This window comes from Mastacembelus armatus, chromosome 14 (genome assembly GCF_900324485.2).
Source record: "Mastacembelus armatus chromosome 14, fMasArm1.2, whole genome shotgun sequence".
Classification (NCBI taxonomy): domain Eukaryota; kingdom Metazoa; phylum Chordata; class Actinopteri; order Synbranchiformes; family Mastacembelidae; genus Mastacembelus; species Mastacembelus armatus.
Genome location: NC_046646.1, coordinates 18,352,858 through 18,377,075, shown reverse-complemented (window position 1 = coordinate 18,377,075; position 24,218 = coordinate 18,352,858). Strand labels below are relative to the sequence as shown.

The window sequence follows — 24,218 nt, the reverse complement described above, 5'->3', positions numbered from 1 at the left end:
TATTTATAAAGCACTTTATATACAGCAACCACCGACCAAAGTGCTGAACATAAGAAAAATCCAACTAGAATAAAATACAATAACAAGAATTGAAATACTAAAAATAATTAATATTGATAATAATTAATCAATATTAATAATAATAAAAATAGTTAATAAATAATTAAATAAATTAAAACATATAGCCACAACTAACCATAAATATAAACAACAACTCATGCTGGATCAAAAGCCAAGGAAAATAGGTGGGTCTTGAGAGCAGATTTAAAAATGGGCAGTGAAGAGGCCTGTCTGATGTGAAATGGCAACGAATTCCAGAGTTTAGGAGCTGCAACGGAAAAAGCCCTGTCCCCCCTGAACTTCTGCTGTGTCCTCGGCCCCTCCAGAAGCAGCTGCCCAGCCGATCTGAGCAGCCGGGAAGGAGAGTGCAAGTGCAGTAGCTCAGAGAGGTAGGGTGGGGCAAGACCATTTAAAGACTTAAAAACAAATAAAAGAATCTTAAAATGAACAGGCAGCCAGTGCAGTGAGGATAACACAGGGATAATGTGCTCCTTCTTTCGTGTGCCAGCATTTTGCACCAGCTGTAGACGAGACAATGTGGACTGACTAACACCAACATAAAGAGTTACAATAGTCCAACCGAGTTGTAAAGAAAGCATGAATTAAAGTTGTGAAGAGATCTTTTGATAGAATATTTTTTATCTTAGCTAAACGTCTCAGCTGAAAGAAACTGGATTTCACCACTGCACCGATCTGACTGTCCAGTCTAAGATCGTTATCTAACCTGAAACCCAGGTTAGTGACAACAGGCTTTCCAAATTGTGCCAGAGGGCCCAAGTCCACGGGAAAAGACCCACTGGTACCAACCGGACCAAAAATGATTACCTCCGTCTTATTTTCATTAAAATTTTAAAAGTTAACCACCATCCAGGCTTTCACTTCTTCTAGGCAAACAACCAAAGTTTGTATGGAGTAGGCATCCTTGCGTTTTAGGGGCACATAAACCTGAGTGTCATCTGCATAACAATGGAAAGCAATTTTATGCTTTCTAAGAATGGAGCCAAGAGGCAGGAGATACAGAGAAAATAGCAAAGGCCCAATTATGGAGCCCTGCGGAACCCCACATGACAGTGTAGCAGCGGAGGAACAAAAATCATTTAGCCTAACACAAAAAGTTCTCTGAGCCAGATACGATTTGAACCACTCCAAGGCAATACCATGAATGCCTACACAGTGCTCCAGACGAGATATTAAAATATTATGGTCTATTGTGTCGAACGCCGCTGTTAAGTCTAGAAGAACTAGAATCACATAGTCCCCTGAATCTGTAGCCAGAAGGATGTCATTAAAGACCCTCAGTAGTGCAGATTCTGTGCTATGAGAAGTCTTGAAACCAGACTGAAAAACTTCAAGCACATCGTTTTCATCTAAAAAAAGTTTTCAGTTGGGTGTACACAATTTTCTCCAAAACTTTTGACAGAAATGGAAGTTTGGAGACAGGTCTAAAGCTGGATAGCACCATAGGGTCCAGGCTGGGTTTTTTGATCAATGGTTGCACTATCGCATGTTTAAACATATTAGGAACTACACCTGAGGACAGGCTGCCATTGATAATGGCCAGAACAGATGGTCCTAAAACAGAAATAATCTCTTTAAAAAACCGAGGTGGGCTAACATCAGTGGGAGAACCTGAGGGCTTCAATTGACCAACGATCTCATAGAGAAAAGGTAGAGTCACAGGCTCAAATTGGTAAATGGCAGCAGAGCAGTGGACAGAGACCAACGGGTGAGAAACTGCAGGGGGTATATGAAACCTAACATTATTCACCTTATCCACGAAGAAATTCAGAAAATCTTCACATGCCTCAGGAGAAGGTTCAATGCAGGAGGTCTGAGGAGCATTTAAAAGAGTATCTACAATACCAAATAAAACACGAGGCTTCTGACAGTTTGACAGAATAATGTTTGATAAATACACTTTTAGCATCTTTCACACTTAACTGATAACGATGCCAACAGTATTTTACTATTTGAAACGATATATGCAGCTTGTCCTTTTTCCACTTTCGTTCGGCTCTACAACATTCGCGTCTAACAGCACGAGTTGTGTCATTCAGCCAGGGCTCGGATTTAATTTTTTGCTGTCTAGTTTTTAAATGGAGCCACAGCATCTAATACAGTTTGGCAGGTGGAATGAAACCAGGAGCAGAGCTCCTCTGTATCAGAAGACGCAGACTCAGGAAAGTCACACTGATTAAACAAAGCAGAGAAATGTACAGCAGTGGACGGATTAATAACACGACAACGTTGCGCAGGAGCGCGAAGTTTACCAACGCTACAGGGCAAAGTAATGTCAAATATCACAGGCGTATGATCTGAAAACACTGCATCAAGAATTGTTAAATTTAAAACAGGAAAACCATGCGATAAAACAAGATCCACTATGTGCCCACATTCATGCGTTGGTCCCGATACCCACTGCAAAAAGCTAAAAGAGTCAAGTAGACTTAAAAAGTCCTTCACCATCGGTTTATCGGGACAGCATACATGTACATTAAAGTCTCCAAGAATAAGGACTCGATCATATTTAGGCACGATTTCAGCCAGTAGATTCGAAAAGTCATTTATAAAATCCTTATTGTATTTAGGTGGTCGATAAATAACAGCACACAACGCTGAGTGTGAACAACCCAGCTCAAATAAGCTCAGTTCAAAGCTGGAGGGAGAGGATGCCGAACAAACCTGCTTGCATTTGTATTTACTCCGAAAAACAGTCGCGATTCCTCCTCCTCGGCCTGATGTCCGGGGGGAATTAAAGTAGCCACAGTCAGAAGGTACGAGCTCTGCAAAAACGCTGGACTCACCAACGTTCACCCATGTCTCTGTCACACAGAAGAAGTCCAGTTCATTTGAGGTAAAAAAAATCCTTAAGAATGAAAGTCTTGTTTGCTAGTGATCTAGCATTAACAAGTCCAAATCTGGCAGGAGCCAACGGCCCCGGGGCCCTAGTCTTACGCGGATCCCGGCCGAGAGGCCGCAGGTTTCCCAGAACTGCCCCGCGCTGCCGGGCACGAGGATAGTATGGACAGCGGGGCTTTGACGGCTGAAACAACTCTTCCGTCCCGGCCACAGGTATCAACCAAGTGTATACAGGGTCCAGTAAACACGGGGAGGAAACAAGGTAATAATCCCCTCTATGTGCAGTCCACGACCCCACAGAACAGGCCTTCAGTCTCACCATCCTACCACTATGTATTCCCCGGTGACGGCGACGCTTCCTCCGGTAGGATGAAACCGGACCACGGCAAAGGTAATCGGGGATCTCCGACAGGAACGGGGGCAAAGTTTCATGACCACCGTGATGAGGCTTAATTTCAGCAGAGCATCGCAGATCCAAAAGAATTTGACGGTCGTACACCAGCAGAGCGTCAACATTTTTAGTAACAAAACTTAATAACAACAAAAACACAAACAGAACTGGTAGAGACAAGCGGCCAGCCACACACGCGGGCGCCATCTTGGCGAATCTGAGTGACTAGTGAAAGAGAAGGATTTGATGGCTCAAGGGGCAATGAACCTATGGTAGCAGCCCTTAATGGGCCAGATACTCACCCTCTCATGCCAGCAGGGTCTTAGCAAGGTGGTCAGTGAGGGTTCTATTAAGCCTCTCTACCATGCCATCAGACTTGAGATTGTAGGGAGTTGTGTGTGTTTTCTGTACACCCAACGTCCTACACAACTGTATCACCACCTCAGACCCAAACTGCCTCCCGATGTCTGTATGGAGTGTCTCCATCACACCATCACACAGATTCACAAATTTTGTAAATAGTCTTTCACTACCAGTACATACTGGTTTCCCCTGGAAGTGATGGGCAGTTCCAGTATATCAGCAGCAACACGCTGGAAAGGACGCAAGCTCCATCAGTCTCTCCACCAGAGACAGCATCCACAGTCTGTGTCACTGAGCTCACCAGAGCTATAGGGGCATCAGGACAGCAAGACAAAGCATCAGCAATATGCTGCACCCTGCTCTTATGCACAATCATCCAGGCATATGGGTCTAACTCCAGGGCCCAGCGGCTACACCGCCCCATTTCTGTCATTTTCAATAGGGAGTCATCTCAAGCCCAGTAGAGGTCTGTAATCAGTGACAATAGTATAAGGCTGAAGGTCCAAGTAATGCCTAAAATTATGGATTGCCCAAACTCCCTATCCCACGTTCTCCACTGCTGTGAGCACATGGCTGGCATAGGCAACCACTCTCGAGTCCATCAACCATCTCAGTCAGCACAGCCCCAACAGCAATCTGTGACACATCGGTGTACAACACAAAAGGTTGCGTAAAGTCTGGTTGACACATAACAGGTTCAGCACAAAGAGTGTTCCACAGGAACTCAAACACTCTCAAACACTCTACTGTCCAGTTAAAAGGGGCGTTCTTTCCTGTGACGCAGATGAGGGGTGACACTAGCTGTATGAAGTCCTTCACAAACCTTCTGTAATATGAGCAAAGTCCCAGAAAGGCACGCACCTCAGTAGCAGAGCATGGTATGGGCCATTTCCTCACCTTGCACACATTCCTGTGGTCAGGCTGAAGCCCCTCGGCTGAGATTACATGGCCCAAAAACACCACATGATTACAGGCTAGCTGACATTTCCTAGCCGTCAGCCGCAACCTAGCTGCACCAATCCTAGAAAGCACCTCCTCCAAAGCTGCAACATGCTTGCTAAACGACCTACTGTAAATCAAAATATTGTCCAGGTATACCATGCATATCTGCCATGGGAGACCTTTCAGTATCAGCTCCATAAACCTCTGAAATGTCACAGGGGCATTGGTGACAACCATGGGCATAGACCTAAACTGGTACAGACCATGGCTGGTAGTGAAGGCCATCTTCTTGCAGTCTTCCTTCGCTACCTCAACTTGCCAGTAACCATTTGGGAAATTCTACGTGCTAAACCATATAACCCCAATTAGGGCATCAAGTGTGTCATCCACCCGTGGCAGCGGATGTTCATCCTTCACCGTCACTGCATTTAGACCCTCTATAGTCGTTACACTTGATTGGCTCCAAGTACCCAACCTAACAGTTTATGTGTGCTCCACACAAACTGTTAGTCTCCACCTGCACTGGGACAACTATTTCATAGTACAGTGGAATGATGACATCACCAGATGTTGTGATATTACAGAATTTCGGAATAAGGTCAGTAGCATTTAACAGTGGAATGTCCACTACGCCCAAGCGGGGGAAGCAGCATCCAACACCAGCCTGAGAGTCTTTCATGAAATCAAATCCCAAAATGACCTTCTGTGTAGCCCCCCCCTCACAACATGCACAATCTTTTCTACCCAGATCTTACGTAGGCATATGGAAATTGTCATTGTTCCAAGCATGTCCAGCAATAATCCATTTATGGCATACATAAATACATAATCTGTACTTATCACAAGTTTGCGAAGAGCTGGGATGGACATCTTAAATAACTCTGACATCAAGGAGACATTAGAACCAGAGTAAATCAGATTAGCTACATCTACCCCCTCAATCAAACCCCTGACATAGGATGTACATTTGGACTCACTCACCTCATAACAGTCCATAGCATCGGCATCCGCCTCAGTAGGCGAGCTTCTGTTGTGACCCTGAATGGATGAAAATGGTGTTTAGATCCCAACACCAGTTACTGGTAGTTTCCCTGACTTCATCTGAGTGGGGCCAGAGAAGGTGAATGCTGAGAAGGACCCCCGCCTCCGTTGGGACCCCTCTGGAGACTCCGGCTTCCCAGACAGCATGCAGAGGGATCAGGCAATGAAACCCGGGCCTCCCGACGCGGAGAGGACCAGTCTCCGGTGGTGTGCCTCTCCTGATGCCTGTCAAGGAGGGACTGGTGCCTCCTCCTGTACTCTGACTGGTAGCCCATGACAGCAGACCTGCAACCAACTCCGCCACAGATGTATGCACCAGAAAAACACTGGTCCATCTGCACGTCATAATCAGGTTGATAAGCCCTCACTGAGGTGGGGCAATATCTGACATCGTCGTTGCTGTGGCTTTCTTCTATGTCAGTAGCCCCCTGTTTTTGACATTTAGCATGGAGTCCAGGGTCCAATCCAGCGAGAAAACACCTACATTTTTCTGGTAGCATCCAGGACAGCATGTGAAAAAATCCAAGCCAACAGATTCTATAGTCAAACAACATGGCAACATGCCAACATGCGCAGGACAAGAAGATCAGAGTCTGCTCCCTAGTCTAAGAAAGGGGGAGAAGTCCCTCCAGAGTGAACGTTCTGGATCTGAATGAGCTGCTGAATGCATTTGCGCATTAGAATGCAGTATACTGTAACTGGACTGTGTTCTTCTCTAAATTGTAAGCAAGCTAGGGATGCCAAAAGAGCAGATAGATCACTCATTCTCTTGCTGAGCCCAGACAATATGTTGGTCCATGATCACAGAAAAAGCTTTGTATCACCAAAGATCCACAGAAGGAGAGATGATCAAATAATCCAATTAAAAATGCTAATAAACTCTATAAAACAGTCACAATACTATGGTACCTTAAAGGGAAGCAAATTGCTATAAATCTAATCATATGTCATAGTGACAAGTGTCCATGACTGCATACTAGAAATATCGGACCAATAATAGCACCCACTCTGGTACTCCAGGTTCAGAGAAATCAGGCTTTATTTTAGAAAACAAAACTTAAAAACAGAAAACAAAAGTTGAAAACAGAAAACAAGACACAGGAGAACTGTGCAAAGTAAAAAAAACACATGAACATGAACAAGACAAACAAGCAACACTGGAACAAAAAAGGATGAACGAGAAAACAGGGCAGCAAGACAAAGCCTGAACACAAGAGGAGCTAGGTAGTGATGGGCAAGTGAAGCCTCATGAAGCACTGAGGCTTTCCTGACAATTGTGCCGAAAAAGATTCAAAGCTTCGAGACTTCAGTGACGGTGACATCTGGTGGACAACTGAAGCAATAGCAACCTCTAAAGAGCACGAATGAAGCACTGGCACTGTTTCAATCCCATGACAGCAATAAAAGTTCAGACCTCTTGAGATCAAAATGATCCCAAACTTTAGAACGTCACTTATTGGTGGGACTCGCCGTGAAACCTGCCAAAATACTCTCACTCTCCAAATCCTGAAGCAGAATGATGTATCTTATATAGCTGGTATGGCACCAAACCATTCAAATCTGTCAAACCTGTCAAGCTGTCATTGCCTCAGAATGCATTGAAACGCCATGAGCCAATGACACACACTGAAAGACTATGAGCCAATGAAAAGCTTTGAAACATTTTGAAGCAATGAAGCGTGAAGCGAAACAGTGATGACGTTCGACGTGACACTGGTGTTTTGATACAAGCCTCGACACAGTGTTTCGAATCACTCTGCTTCAGGAAGAGTGACACAAGCTCCGAAGCCTCGGTATCATTTGCCCATCATTAGAGCTAGGGAAACACGCAAGACACAGAAAATACTCACAAAGACAAACCAGAGCTACTTAACTTAAAGCGGAGAGAACAAAAATTAGTCCATGATCAAAAATCCCAAAAGAAGGCAAAACAAAAACAGACTTGAGGTGTGGGGAAAAATCAAGAATTCTAAACATGGAGTGTAAGGCATAACTTGAACAAATCAACAACAGAGCACATAATAACAGAGCACATAACAACAGACAACCTGGCGAAGACACTGGGGATGAACAAGGGTATATAACTGAAAAAAAACAAACAAGACACAGGTGAAGCAAATCAAAACAATCAAGACAACGTAAATCAAACCGAAATCAACAAAACCCAGTTCCTACATGATCCTTTCAAAATAAAAAGGGACAGGAAGTCCAAAAAGTGCAGATCATGACAGGACCCAAACAAAGAACATATAACTTAAACAAGCTTCGTAGACAATGTATCTGTTTTCAAACAAAAATGTGTCTAAGACTTTTGGGATGAGAGCAGTGCTTTCTTAATGATTTAAGAAATCAAAACTCTACATTGGAAAAACCAAACAACCACTTAACAGGAGGATGGCCCAGCTCCTCAGGACCACAGTCAGCTGTGCACCTCCATTTAAAGGAAACAGGACACCGTGAAGACAGTGATGTACATATTTTGGACAGAGAAGATAGATGGTCTGAAAGAGGTGTCAGAGAAGCTGTACATGTTTAGATGGGAAAACCCTCCCATAACTGGAGTGGAGGGTTTAGATATAACTTATCTTCAATCTACCAGGCTGCCCTTTCATCTGTTCTCAGGAAGTTAAGAAACACATCACGTCTTTTCAGGGAGGACACACTCTGCAGCCAGTTGATGGATCAAAGGGGTCTGTCGTGGAAATTTCTTTTAGGTTGTGAGAATTGCTAAATCTCAAAAACAAACACAAATGTGATGAATCATCTCACTTTAATTCATGTAGCATGGAGAGAAGGCAGCTACAGCGTTCTATATAGCTGAGGAAAGGGGTGGATTCATCTTGAAAGGACCCCAAATGTTTTTTCAGGTGTCCCCTATATTCAGGCATCTAACAGCTCTAAAACAATATTGGCAGTTATTTCCAGGCATCTAAAACACTAAAACCCCCATACCATGCATTCTTTAGCCCAACACATTTAAGTGACCCTTGGACAACCTGTGTAAAACAACGACAGGTCACATGAGTCTCCCATTAGATCCTGATGACACTCACCTCTGCTCACTTCCATTGTTCAACACATTAGCCCAACACAATTAAGTGATCCTTTGATCCTTTGACAACCTGTGTAAAACAACCACCACCCCCCCCTGACACAAAGTGTCACTACAATTATCAATCATAAGACATTACAAATTTGAATTTTTATTTTTTTTACATTATTAGCCATGGTATTTCCATATCTAGATCACTATCACTACATGGGTTTCCTGGGGCCCAATCATTCACAGACTTCAACTGTATTTCAGCAGTATTTGTTGATTCAGTTATGGGATATATGTTTATATCCTTCACAGGTATAACACTGTACATACATGTTAATCTGTCCTCTTTGAAGCTGATCCTTGGTTCCTATTACGTCCTCTTATATTGTTCTGTCGAGATTTCAGGCCCCTTCTGCGGGTTTGTGTAGTTCCCTGCTGGTAGTACATCAACTGAGCAGTTTGGAGATTCTTTCCCTGGTTTATGTCAGCGTCCACTCGGTTCCTTTCTGCGTGTAAGATGTGTCCATACATTTGACCAAGTCTCTGTTTCCCAGCCTACACATGACGTCATGATTCAGCTTTTTAGACCAGGTTGAAGACCATTTACTAATGCAGTTTTCAACAGGTGAGTCTATGCTGCATTATCTGGGACAATTTCGAAGTGAGCAACAAATACAGTTTCCATGCGGGTGCGATAATCAGCTGCTGACTCACTCTCTTTTTGTCTGGTATTATGAATCCCAGGCCAGCAGACTCTCAAAGGAAAAGCAGTACGCATAGCTTCATACAGGGTTTCCACCGTGGCAGTGAATTGTGGTCCCACTGTTGCTGTTGTTGACCATGTTGCGGGTCTGATGTTTGCCCATCGGAGTTTGAAGAATCTGCGACACACACAACACATCATCATTGGCATTTGGTGTATTTCCCCTTTGTTGGTTTGGCTCCTCAGCCAGTAATCAAACGTAGCTGGTAGGGGAGACTTTGTTCTGCTTAGAGGGCTCAGGTGAATTTTGAGTTTTTTTCTCAGTCTGGGTTTTTGATGATTTAGGGGTTATGTAAAGAGAAGATAGGACAGGATATAATTACTCAGTGTCACCTTCTTGTTCTTCTGAACTCTCATCTGACTGGGTACTTGCTGACATAGCCACCTGGGCCTGGAGAGGCTGTGCTGCTGGTGGACCAGCCATGGGCATAGAGACAGCATGAGGCAGGTTTCTATTTCTTGTCCTACGTTTCTGGTTATCCTTCTTATTTTCCTACATTAGACTTTTCTAACTTTACCATTAATCCTGCAGCAGATTTTTTTTTCTCTTACTTCTGCCTCCCTTTCCCACTTTTGGAAAGAGTGCCAATTTATTATTTTTTTCTTTGCTTTCCTTTTCTTTTTCACTTACTCTTCTCTTTCTTGTAACAATATTTTACAATGATTCAAACAACCTGTGCTAAGTGTGCCTTGCAACAGAAACACTCCCTCACTGATGGCGTGCCATAGTGGCATATCCTCAATCGCACATTTACCCCATTTCTCTGCCATTATTTTAGCTGGGCCTGTAAAAGAGTCAGATAAGACTTATAATTTCCCTGGTTTATTACCCATGTTTCTAAACTCACTGGGACTGGTGCTTACACTTTAACTGGGCTTATAACTCACACTGATCTTTCCATCTCATTGTATGGTCAGATCATATCACACACACACGTTGTGCATACAAGACACTGAAGAAGTCACCACAAAGCTTATGAAATTATCACCTCATTCATATGCCCAATTCATTATGTGTGACACATTCTAAGACACTATTGTTAAAATAATAACTTACTTCTATAGTATTGTATTAGTTTTCATGTTTTCTCATATGGGATAGTTTCATTATAAACCATATGGCTTCCCAAAAGGAAGACTTAATTCTGTAATCCTCAACCAATGGTGTTTTTGTTGTTTCTTTTTTTTTTCTCTATATGGTTATTTTTTCATCATATGGCATCTGTCACTCACAGACTCAATGGTCTCTCTAACATGAAGGGATTTCAAAAATCACGTGACTACCTTATCTTTCAAGGTGAACATACACACACCTAGGGTTTTCTTATTCAACACTGAACAGAAACATACAAAAGAAATTATTCGTAACACTGTGCTCACTCATCAAATGCATGGAGCATCCACTGTCCTCCACCCGTTCCCTGACCTCAGGTGGGATCCAGTCCTCTGTTTGTTGGAGCAGAACTTTCCTTTAGTTTCTACATTTTCCACTGGTGTTTAACCTTTGGTCTAGAACAGGCGTTGATCAGTGACGTGTCCATCCCACCCTCATTGCCAAATTTGTTGTGGAAATTTCTTTTAGGTTGTGAGAGTTGATAATTCTCAAGTGTGACGAATCATCTCAGTTTAATTCATGCAGCATGGAGAGAAGGCAGCTACAGCGACGACTGACGACTCTCGCGCCATTTACATAGTTCACTTAACGAGCCTATTTAGGCTAGGCTGAAGTGAAATCAACCTAAAAGATAAATGTGAGTTTCCTACCAGCTTTCCCACAGGCTGATGAAGATATTTGGATGAGTAGTGAAACCTTTTGACCTAAAAAAAACTAGAAGTCCAGTTGCCATGAGTCAGCCTCTAGACATTTAATCTAATGTATATGTCTTTGGACTGTGGAGGGAAACTACAGTTTAACTTACTCAAACACAAGGAGAACATGCAAAATCCACTGTTCCAGGATTCAAACCTAAAACCCTGGCGACAGCACTGAACCTAATCAGATATTACAAAAATAGTTTTGTCATTTTTTAATAGTACAATTTTATTCATTCATTTAAATAATAACATTTTTATAGAGAGCATGATTCAATGATACCTCATATTCAATGATATATGAGGTATTAAATATTTACTAGTGTTCAATTTCCAAGAGTTGAAAATTTAGTAGTGTATTTTCATTCCAAACTGTTATAGGCTATTTAATGTAATGTAAATTCTATGTATGTATTTATAAATTACATCTCCATGATTTATTAAAAACCACAGCAGTAAATTCTGATGGTATGGTTTAGATTAATGCAGTGTAGCGTCATAACATATTCATATCTCTAATTTCATTTTTGAAAAAAGATCATTATAGTTATTATAGTTTTAACACTATGATATTCAGCAGAGTAGTTACAAAGAGGTCACCTTGTTTATAAAGGTTAGCCTATTTTTTTTACAAAGTTTCTTGATAGAGTTCAGCACTTCTTCTGTCTTTAAAGAGTATATAATAGGATTTAACAAAGCTGGTATGGTGTGTGTCAAAGTAGAGTTTATGATCCTGGCATTAGGATGGAGGGAGGAGGTCAGTACAGCTATGTTGGTGCCCAGAAATGGTAAGTAAAAAATAGCCACAAGAATCAGGTGAGAAATACAAGTTTTCAATGCTTTGACTCTTTCTTTATGTGATGCAATCCTGCTCAGTGCTATGGCAATGCAAACATATGTCAGTACTATTAATAGAGGAGGTAAACAAATGATTACTATAAACACAACCCATGCCATCATGTAATTTAAAGATGTGTCATTACAGGCCAGACGATATGTTGGTCCATGATCACAGTAAAAGCTTGGTATCACCAAAGATCCACAGAAGGAGAGACGATCAAGTAGCCCAACCATGCAAGATATTATACTCAGCATGACAACCCACACTAACAGCAGCATGGCAGCAATAGCTGGTTTAGTCACAATACTATGGTACCTTAAAGGGAAGCAAATTGCTATAAATCTGTCATATGCCATAGTGACAAGTGTCCATGACTGCACACTTACAAAGAACCAAACAAAGAACATATAACTTAAACAAGCCTCATAGACAATGTATCTGTTGTCAAACAAAAATGTGTCTAAGGCTTTTGGGATGAGAGCAGTGCTCCCACACAAATCTGTCAAAGCCAGGTTGAACACAATCATGTATTTAGGAGTATGAAGAGTCTTGAGCAGGAAAATCACTGAGAGAAGGAGAACATTCCCAACAACAGTCATGATATAGACAAAACACAGGAAAATATAAAAATATGTAACATGAGGGATGTTGGAAAATCCACTGAGATAAAATTTTGCAGGACGAACAAATGTGACATTAGATATGGTAGCAGCTTTCTTGTCTGGAGCCATTATTTCTTTCACTAAATGCATATAGAGAAAATTGCACAAACTATATTAAGGGATGACACAGCTGACTGATGGGAACTGCTGTAACCAAACTCACCTCAGACAGTAACAAGTGTGCAGTTTCCTGAAGAGAGTTGTACTGTGAGAGACCTGCCATTTATATTGTATCCTCTGTCACTGTGAGCCACTAAAAATGTCACTGTGTCACATGATCATGAGTTAGACTGATTTTTTTCAATGTGTAACTGCCTGATGCTGATACAAATGGCTCAATTAAAAACTGACAGTAATGTATCCTGTAATGGGACAATGCAGAAACTGGAACACTTAGACCAAATTCCAGAAATTATGCAGCATAAAAAATGGTATTAAAAAGTAATCAAAACAAATACACAGCAAAATCTGCAGTGCCTTGATGTTGTAGACCGAGTGGAGCAGAATTCCAGCTGATTTGACTGTTGTTTTACTATTGAATAAGTGTTATTAGTGTACCTCAGTCATATATATATTCCATCGCTTGGGGCCATCTTCCTGATGTACTCATGGATCTTGGTTGTTTCATCTTGGATGGTGGCTCTGACACTCACCAGTCCCCGGCCTCCTTCCTTCCTCTTAGTGTACAGTCTCAGGATGCTGGATTTGGGGCGAAGTCCTCCATGCATTGTGAAGAGCTTCCTTGTCTTAACATCAGTGGCTTCTATGTCCTCTTTTGGCCAGCTTATTATGCCAGCGGGGTATCTGATGACCGGCAGGGCGTAGGTGTTGATGGCTTGGACCTTGTTCTTCCCATTTAGCTGACTTCTTAGGACTTGCCTTACTCTCTTTAGGTATTTGGCTGTGGCTGCTTTCCTTGCGGCTTCTTCCTGGTTCCCATTTGCCTGTGGATGGAAGCGATGGAATACTTAGTGAATATCTCAGGCAACAGAAGCCCGATGCAGAGGAAGAAGAGCAAGAACCATCATGGCAGGACAAACCCCTGCACGACATGTACCACCGACAGATACAAGAAGTGGCTGATATCGAAAAGTCCTACCGGTGGCTGGAAAAAGCTGGACTGAAAGACAGCACAGAGGCACTGATCGTAGCAGCACAAGAACAGGCCCTGAGCACAAGATCGATAGAGGCCGGGGTCTACCACACCAGGCAGGACCCCAGGTGCAGGCTGTGCAAAGATGCCCCTGAGACAATCCAGCACATAACAGCAGGTTGTAAGATGCTAGCAGGCAGAGCATACATGGAACGCCATAACCAAGTGGCCGGCATAGTGTACAGGAACATCTGTGCCGAGTATGGGCTGGAGGTCCCAAGGTCAAAATGGGACATGCCTCCAAAGGTGAGGGAGAATGACCGAGCTAAGATCCTGTGGGACTTCCAGATACAGACCGACAAACAGGTGATGGCTAACCAACCGGACATAGTAGTGGTGGACAAACAACTGAAGAAAGCCGTAGTGGTAGATGTAGCGATCCCAAGTGACAGCAACATCAGAAAGAAGGAACATGAGAAGCTGGAGAAATACCAAGGGCTTAAAGAAGAGCTATAAAAGATGTGGAAGGTGAAGGCAACAGTGGTCCCCGTGGTAATCGGCACCCTCGGGGCTGTGACCCCCAAACTGGGAGAGTGGCTCCAACAGATCCCAGGAACAACATCAGAGATCTCAGTCCAGAAGAGCGCAGTGCTAGGAACAGCTAAGATACTGCGAAGAACCCTCAAACTCCCAGGCCTCTGGTAGAGGACCCGAGATTGAGGAAGACACACACCACCCATAGGGGTGAGACGGGAAATTTTATATATATATATATATATATATATATATGTCAGTAGGATCCTACTTCACCTACTGGAGGCAATCACAGTGAGTGGCGATCAGCAATAGCGACTGACAAAAATTTATGTTTTTATGTTTTTTTCATTTTAATGTCTAAATCTAACCGAGAAATTTGTTTACGCTACCTATGTAGATTTGTAAGGTTCTTTCAAAGATTAAGATAATGCAATGTTTGGAATTTTCCAGTGATTACACATTAATGACAACATTTTACTCTACCATATTTCTTTTCTGTTGATAGATCACTCTAAACATTACATAATCAACTTTTAAGCTGCTGCGGTTACTGTTACTGCTACAATCGAAGTTCTGAATATCATTTCCTGTCAAAATGAAGCTGTACAGCTGTATTTATTCATTTGTCTGAAGCCTTTGATTACATGGATCATACCCTGTTACAGCAAAGGTTTCTTGATGTAAATTGGTCTGACCGAACAGCAAACTGGTTTGCTAATTATCTCTAAGTTAGGACTGAGTACACAAAATCTAATGAGCTCCTCTTACACTTTACAGAATACAGTCTCCATTTCATGCTGTACAGTCTCAGAGACAGGGTACACCCTGGAGAGTTTGTCAGACAAACACAGGACAGACACATGGCAACAAACATTCACACCAAGTGGCAATACAGAGTCATCAATTAACCAAAATATATGTCTTTGGACATAGCATAGTATTTGACTGAGTGCAAACTGAGGTGACATGAGAAAACTCACTCAGATACGGAGAGAACATGCAAACTGTCCACACAAAGGTTCAGGCATTCAGATATTAAACCTTCTTGTTGTAACAACAGCGTGAAGCACAATGAGATATGATCAAAGTAGTTTTGTCGCTTTACACAATATTAATAACAAATTTTGTAAAGAGGGTATAATTCATTGATCCATTTATTCTGATAGAAGTTGATTCAGCCATGTTTACTCTATGAGACAAAGGAGAATTGAGCTATTAAAAATTTGCCAGTATGAAATTTCCAAAAGTTTTTGTACTGTTTTTTCATTTCAATTAAAACCGTTATGTTTAAAATAATGTAATATCTTTATATGGCTTTAATAATTACATCTCAATGAATTACTGAGAAAAAACTGTTTTAAGCAGTGTATAGTCATAACTTACTCATATCTCTGATTTCATGTTGCCGAGCAGATTATACAGCTACTCCAACAGCAAAGCACAATGGTCGATACAGTAACACCATATAAAAAGTACAATATAAAAGCAAACATGCATTACTTGCTAGTAAAAAGTTGACAGTCAAATCTAATGAAACACATTCATGTAATTGTAACACAGTTATATCAGTACAGCAGTTATAATGAGGTCACCTTGTTCGATAAGGTTATTTTGTTCAGACTATTGTTTTTACAAAGTTTCTTGATACAGTTCAGCACTTCTTCTGTCTTTAAAGAGTATATAATAGGATTGAGCAAAGCTGGTATGGTGTGTGTTAAGGTAGAGTTTATGATCCTGGCATTAGGATGGAGGGAGGAGGTCACTGCAGCTATGTTGGTGCCCAGAAATGGTAAGTAAAAAATAGCCACAAGAATCAGGTGAGAAGTACAAGTTTTCAATGCTTTGACTCTTTCTTTATGTGATGCAATCCTGCTCAGTGCTATGGCAATGCAAACATATGTCAGTGCTATTAATGTAGGAGGTAAACAAATTACTACTGCAAACACAACACCTGCAATTATGAAATTTAAAGACGTGTCATTACAGGCCAGACGAAATGTTGGTCCATGATCACAGAAAAAGCTTTGTATCACCAAATATCCACAGAAGGAGAGACGATCAAGTAGCCCAACCATGCATGATATTAGACTCAGCATGGCAACCCACACAAACAGCAGCATTGCAGCAATAGCTGGTTTAGTCACAATACTATGGTACCTTAAAGGGAAGCAAATTGCTATAAATCTGTCATATGCCATAGTGACAAGTGTCCATGACTGCACACTTGCAAAGAACCAAACAAAGAACATATAACTTAAACAAGCCTCATAGACAATGTATCTGTTGTCAAACAAAAATGTGTCTAAGACTTTTGGGATGAGAGCAGTGCTCCCACACAAATCTGTCAAAGCCAGGTTGAACACAATCATGTATTTAGGAGTATGAAGAGTCTTGACCAGGAAAATCACTGAGAGAAGGAGAACATTCCCAACAACAATCATGATATAAATAAAACACAGGAAGATATAAAAATATGTAACATGAGGGATGTTGGAAAATCCACTGAGATAAAATTTAGCAGGACGAACAAATGTGACATTAGATATGGTAGCAGCTTTCTTGTCTGGAGCCATTTTTTCTTTCACTAAGTGTAAATAGAGAAAATTACACAATATATAATAAAAGATGACACAGCTGACTGATGGGAACTGTTGTAACCAAACTCACCTCAGACAGTAACAAGTGTGCAGCTCCCTGAAGTGAGATGTACTGTGACAGACCTGCCATTTATATTTTCTTTTCTTTGTGGCACAGTAGAAAAAGCAGTGTCACATGATCATGAATTAGCGATTGATATTGTGCAACTGTCCTATAGCATATGTCATCAAGGTGTTGATCCAATCAGCTCAGTTAACTAATGTAACCAGAATAATGACTTATTCTTTAATTGCATGATACAAACAAGAAAAAGAATAGAAAAAATTCTGAGTCCAGTGATTTAAGAAATAATGTAAACAGGGTCACTGTCAGAGTACAAGCAAGGTAAGGGCCCATGTGCAGACAAAGAACCAGGGAGTCAGGGCAAGACAGACCAGTGAAGTGAGTTTTATGAAACTAACAGGGAATAAAAAAAATCACTAACCAGGAAATGAGGTGAAGGAGTGGGCAGGAGGGCAGAGAGTCTGGGGGGGATTAACCAAAAGGCAAGCAAGAATCAGGGGCTATACTGGTGGGTGGCCCCTAAGAAAAGCTGAACACTGGGTTAGCAGGAAACTGAGGCCATGCTGGAAAACGGCCATAGGCTGGGGCTCTGGCGTAATCTGGAGCTGAGGCCTAGGCTGGGGCTGTGGTGTATGTTGTAGCTGGGTTGAAGGTTCTAAATGGGGCAGCAGCTATAATGTGATTAAAGGCTGTGGCTGGACTGGAGACTCTGGCAATGATGTGCTCTGAGGATGATGTTATTGTTGAGGCTTGAGGGATGAACCCATGAAGCCTGGTGGAGATGCCTGGTGTGCTGGCTGTGGAGCTGACTGTGGAACTGGCTGCACCCAGGAGTCCCAGAGCCCCCACAGAAGTGAAAGACAAATGGCCTGGGCCTTAAACTCCTTCCTATGGTTTGTGCCTTGGTTGGTGTCAGAGGCTGGGACTAAGAAGGAGGCAGGGAAACAGGCTGAGGAACACTGAGGAACTAGAACAAAGTTATGCTGGAACTCTGGGGCAGAAACACACTGGGACACTGTGAAAGACACAGACTGGGGCAGAAATGCCGTGGGAAACTGGGACAGACACTCTGGGAAGCTGAGGCTGAGATGCAACATGATACTGGGGCTGTCACACACTGGAATGCTGTGGCAGAATGAGACTGGGAAATGACTGGGAGTAGTGGAGTGAAGGCAGCTGACGTGATGGGCAATTCCTCAATTTTGGACCAGAATTGGGCTGTAGAAGCCACAAACAGAGTTAGCCCACAATCCAACATCAGCCAGAGCAGGTTCTGATGCAATTGCTCAATGTGAGTACATGCGGCCATACTCCGGTCTGGGTCAGTGGTGGTTTTTAATTCAAAGACTCCATTACCACCTGTAGTGTTTTCATACTGACTAAACACTTACGTAGCTAAACCGGAGTCAAAGATGAGACGTGTAGTAAGATTCTGGTGCTTTACTGTTTGCTCCTTTCTTTAAAATTGCCAGTGAAAACTGTAAACAGTACAGACAGTATTCAGTATTCAGTGACTCGTTTCCATAGCAACATGCCATGTAGCAACACATTAGGTAGCTATGCTAAATCATAACGAGCTAACCACATTTCTTCAACAAACACAAAGAAAATATAAACTTGTCATACATGACTTATATGATTTAAGACCTCATATTATATGTCATGTTATATTTAAGACTTACTGCATTGCTTCTTCAATATTTCAACGTATTTTTACAACATAGATAAGATAAACGGTTGAACTCTGTTGTTGCTGTGACCGGTAATATCAACCGGAAGTAGATTAAAGTTAGCGAAACTCATTCCGTTTGCCCTGTGATATACAAATATATGTGTTTTTAACATTCCCACTTATTTAACGCTATCACAACAAATTATAATGATGAATTATAAATATAACAAAAACATTTAGAAAGAAATGCCTTGAAGGCAGTACACCACCCATAACACATTCGACTCCTGGGCTCTAGCCACTGTGTCCATTTTGAGCTGGTGTACTATGTCACAACAGGAACTAGATGCAATTAGTGACACAAATATTCACACCACCAGCCAATTTAGAGTCACCATTTAACCTAATGTATATGTTACATATGGACTGTGAGAGGAAACCAGAGTTTCTAGAGAAAATCCACCCAGACAGGAAGAGAACATGCAAACTCCAGCGGGAAAGGTTCCAGGATTCAAACCCAAAACCTTGTTGTAAGGTGACAATGTTAACCACAATCAGATATTACCAAAGTAAACACCTCTTTACAGTATTAATATTATTAAATGTTGTAAAGAGGACACGATTCATTGATCCATTTAATCTGACATACAGTCCATTCAGAAAGTGCTCAGACCGAATACTGAGTGTAGAATGAGGAAAATATTAAACGATTGTAGTATCAGGCTTCAACATAACAAAAGTGAAAAAAACAGGATCTGAATACTTTCTGAAAGCACTGTATGTTGATACAGCCATACTTAATGTCTCTGTATGAGACATAACACATGAACTATAAAATATTTACAACTGCTTAATTTCCAGCAGCTGAATATTTTGTATTATTTATAAAACTGTCATACTTAATATGATGTAATATTTTTATAGGCCTTTAATAATTACAAAGATTTATGAAATCCAACAAAATAAAATCATGTTTTTTTTTACCACATTTGAAGTCTTATGAGTTATAGAGTCATTATATGTCTACTGCAATAGCAAAACACAATGGTTGATAAAATACCACAAAAAAAAAAAAAAACAGAGTTTAAAACCAAAACTTAATATTTGCTAATAAACACATTATACAATTTTAACACTGTTGTCAGTTTAGCAGTAGAGAGGTCCCCTTGTTAGGTTGATCAGTCTATTGTTTTTAGAAAGTTTCTTGATAGAGTTCAGCATTTCTTCTGTCTTTAAAGAGTATATAATAGGATTTAGTAAAGCTGGTATGGTGTGTGCCAAAGTAGAGTTTATCATCCTGGCATTAGGATGGATGTAGGAGGTCAGTGCAGCTATGTTGGTGCCCAAGAGAGGTAAGTAAAAAATAGCCACAAGAATCATGTGAGAAGTACAAGTTTTCAATGCTTTGACTCTTTCTTTCTGTGATGCAATCCTGCTCAGTGCTATGGCAATGCAAACATATGTCAATGCTATTAATGTAGGAGGTAAACAAATGACAACAATAAAACCAACTACTGCTACTGTGTAATTTAAAGATGTGTCATTACATGCCAGACGATATGTTGGTCCATGATCACAGTAAAAGCTTTGTATCACCAAAGATCCACAGAAGGAGAGACGATCAAGTAGCCCAACCATGCATGATATTAGACTCAATATAGCAACCCACACTAACAGCAGCATTGCAGCAATAGCTGGTTTAGTCACAATACTATGGTACCTTAAAGGGAAGCAAATTGCTATAAATCTGTCATATGCCATAATGACAAGTGTCCATGACTGCACACTTAGAAAGAACCAAACAAAGAATATATAACTTAAACAAGCCTCATAGACAATGTATCTGTTGTCAGACAAAAATGTGTCTAAGACTTTTGGGATGAGAGCAGTGCTGCCACACAAATCTGTCAAAGCCAGGTTGAACACAATCATGTATTTAGGAGTATGAAGAGTCTTGACCAGGAAAATCACTGAGAGAAGGAGAACATTCCCAACAACAGTCATGATATAGACAAAACACAGGAAGATATAAAAATATGTAACATGAGGGATGTTGGAAAATCCACTGAGATAAAATTTTGCAGGACGAACAAATGTGACATTAGATATGGTAGCAGCTTTCTTGTCTGGAGCCATTTTTTCTTTCACTTCGTGGAAATAGAGAAAATTATATAGTACATAATAAACGATAACACAACTGACTGATGGGAACTGTTGTAACCAAACTCACCTCAGACAGTAACAAGTGTGCAGTTCCCTGAAGTGAGTTGTACTGTGACAGACCTGCCATTTATATTGTATCCTCTGTCACTGTGACACAATAGAAATGAGGGTAGACGTGTCACATGATCATAAATTAGACACGTCATCAAGATCACTCAATTGTTGTCACAATGATACTGACTGTTTTTTAATTGCTTAGTACATAAACATGAAAAATCTCAACAAATCCCTGAAATTCTAAACTATAATTAGCGATTTAAGAAATAGTAAAGTTTTAATCTACCACTTGTTACTGCTATCCAGGGTCGCAGGGGCTGCAGTCAAGTCCAGCTGACAATGGTCCTCAGTTTACATCCTGAATTCATCATCAGTCTTTTACAAGGTTGACACACAGAGAAACACTCATACTCACGTTCACACCTATAGATGATTTAGAGTCACCATTTAAGCTCACCTGACTGCATGTTATTACTTGAACTGAAGTCCAGTTACTCAGATAAAACCTACACAGACACAGGGAGAACATAAAACAACACAGAAAGGCCCTGGGTCAGGGTTTCAAACCCATAAACTCCTTGCTGTGAGACAACTGCTAACCACTGCCCCACCAGGTTGACCCTAGAAATCAAATATTTATCATCAATCTTAGCAAATGTAGAGAAAATACAACAGTTTCTACTTAGATGTACTGTAATAATTTAAATGATTTCAACAATTTAAGCCTTTGACCTGGTCTGAGCTGAATGAGGTCAGACACCAGCTGCTCCAAAATATTAACAGTCTTATTTTTTTAAGCTGCTGGAGATTTTTCTTGTTTTTAATCCGAGACACATTTTTGATGTTATTCTTGACACAGTGAGATTTGTGAAGCCTTGAAATCAGCTTTGGTTCCACTGATGTTAAAGGTTGCAACACTTATTTAAATAATTATAGCTCTGTTTTATGTGCATGCGAAGATTCTGCAAATTCTTGTGAGCAGCCATTTGAAAAAGGTTTTACATGTTGATGCTAGTTTGTCTGAGCATCAGTCTGGATTTTGGAAGCAGCTTAGCAATGCTGCTACTGCTACAATCAAAGCTGTGAGTGATATTATTTGAAATCAAAAGCAGAGCTGTGCAGCTGTAGATATTATCTTGTCTGACCAAATAGCAGACTGCTTTACTCATTATGTCTGAGGTAATATTCAACACGCAAAAGCTAATGGGCCCCTCATAAACTTTACAAACTACAGTCTTCGTTTTATGTTCTACAGTCTCTGCACATTCAGCTCCATTTTGTACTGAATGAAGACAAAATATTCATCCATTATCTATAGTGCTAATTCCTACCATCCAGGGTCAAGTTTGGAGCCGATCCCAGGTGACACTGTCCAAGAGGCAGGGTACACCCTGGACAGTTTATCATCCGAAGACAAAGCAGACACATGGTGACAAACAAATATCAAAGCAACAGCAATTTCTACAGTCAGATATTACCAAACAGGCTTTGTCTCTTTTTAAAGTATTAATATTATTAAAGTTTGTAAAGAAGGCATAATTGGTTCATCTATTTATTCTGACAAAAGTTATTTCAGCCATGCTTTTTGTCTCTGTATAACACATATAACATATGAGATATTAAATATTTAACAGTGAAATTTCCACCAGTTGAAAATTTTGTACTGCATTTTAATTTCAGATGGTTATTTTTAATATAACTGAATATTTTATATGCCTTTAAAATTACAGCTGAATAAAGGATTGAAAATCAATAGTTACTCATGATGGTGTATTTTTGCCAAATATATGTCTTAAAGCGTATTAGAGCCATAACATATTCATATCTCTGATTTCATTTTGTGAAGGTCATTATAGAGCTGCTGCAACAGTAAAATACTATGACTGATACACCACTTAATAACTTTATTGTAAAAAGTATACTAAAACTGTAGTACTTGCTTGTAAAAGTTGATAATAAAAAATGTACAAAACACAATACAATTTTAACACTAGGTGATGTGCTAGTTCAGCAGTTATGAAGGGCTCCCTTTGCTTGATAAGGTTATCTTTCTCAGCCTATTGTTTTTGTAAAGTTTCTTGACAGAGTTCAGCACTTCTTCTGTCTTTAAAGAGTATATAATAGGATTTAGCAAAGATGGTATGGTGTGTGTTAAAGCAGAGTTTATCATCCTGGAATTAGGATGGAGGGAGGAGGTCACTGCAGCTATATTGGTGCCCAAGAGAGGTAAGTAAAAAATAGCCACAAGAATCAGGTGAGAAGTACAAGTTTTCAATGCTTTGACTCTTTCTTTATGTGATGCAATCCTGCTCAGTGCTATGGCAAAGCAAACATATGTCAATGCTATTAATATACGAGGTAAACAAATGATTACTATAAACACAACCCATGCCATCATGTAATTTAAAGATGTGTCATTACATGCCAGACGAAATGTTGGTCCATGATCACAGAAAAAGTTTTGTATCACCAAAGATCCACAGAAGGAGAGACGATCAAGTAGCCCAACCATGCATGATATTAGACTCAATATAGCAACCCACACTAACAGCAGCATTGCAGCAATAGCTGGTTTAGTCACAATACTATGGTACCTTAAAGGGAAGCAAATTGCTATAAATCTGTCATATGCCATAGTGACAAGTGTCCATGACTGCACACTTAGAAAGAACACAACAAAGAACATATAACTTAAACAAGCCTCATAGACAATGTATCTGTTGTCAAACAAAAATGTGTCTAAGACTTTTGGGATGACAGCAGTGCTCCCACACAAATCTGTCAAAGCCAGGTTGAACACAATCATGTATTTAGGAGTATGAAGAGTCTTGACCAGGAAAATCACTGAGAGAAGCAGAACATTCCCAACAACAGGCATGATATAGACAAAACACAGGAAGATATAAAAATATGTAACATGAGGGATGTTGGAAAATCCACTGAGATAAAATTTTGCAGGACGAACAAATGTGACATTAGATATGGTAGCAGCTTTCTTGTCTGGGGCCATTATTTCTTTCACTAAGTGTAAATAGAGAAAATTACACAATATAAAATAAAGTATGACACAACTGACTTGTTAAGGTTCTGCCAGGTTTTCCCCCTGGCAGTCACCACTATTCGTCTCACCTGTTCCCAAGTCACTCACCTGCACCTCCTCTGCACTCTCCCTCTTCCTCGTTTCCTGCGATATTGTGAGTGTTTAAATAAAGACCTCAAATATGTTCCTCGTTCCTGTCTCTGAGGGTGTCCGTTACA

At 40.7% G+C, this 24,218-nt stretch overlaps 4 protein-coding genes across 4 annotated transcripts; all 4 read right to left on the bottom strand.

Moving 5' to 3' along the window:
• Positions 1-11,859: 11,859 nt before the first annotated feature.
• Positions 11,860-12,846, bottom strand: LOC113143150 (olfactory receptor 1-like). Its single transcript, XM_026328617.1, has one exon. The coding sequence runs from the start codon at positions 12,844-12,846 to the stop codon at positions 11,860-11,862; it is 987 nt and encodes a 328-aa protein (XP_026184402.1).
• A 3,138-nt stretch (positions 12,847-15,984) lies between these two features.
• Positions 15,985-16,980, bottom strand: LOC113142567 (olfactory receptor 1-like). Its single transcript, XM_026327604.1, has one exon. The coding sequence runs from the start codon at positions 16,978-16,980 to the stop codon at positions 15,985-15,987; it is 996 nt and encodes a 331-aa protein (XP_026183389.1).
• Positions 16,981-19,886: 2,906 nt separating this feature from the next.
• Positions 19,887-20,876, bottom strand: LOC113142565 (olfactory receptor 5K4-like). The gene has a single exon (XM_026327603.1). It carries the CDS (start codon positions 20,874-20,876, stop codon positions 19,887-19,889), a length of 990 nt encoding a protein of 329 aa, XP_026183388.1.
• A 2,098-nt stretch (positions 20,877-22,974) lies between these two features.
• Positions 22,975-23,970, bottom strand: LOC113142564 (olfactory receptor 1-like). Its single transcript, XM_026327602.1, has one exon. It carries the CDS (start codon positions 23,968-23,970, stop codon positions 22,975-22,977), a length of 996 nt encoding a protein of 331 aa, XP_026183387.1.
• Positions 23,971-24,218: the final 248 nt, after the last annotated feature.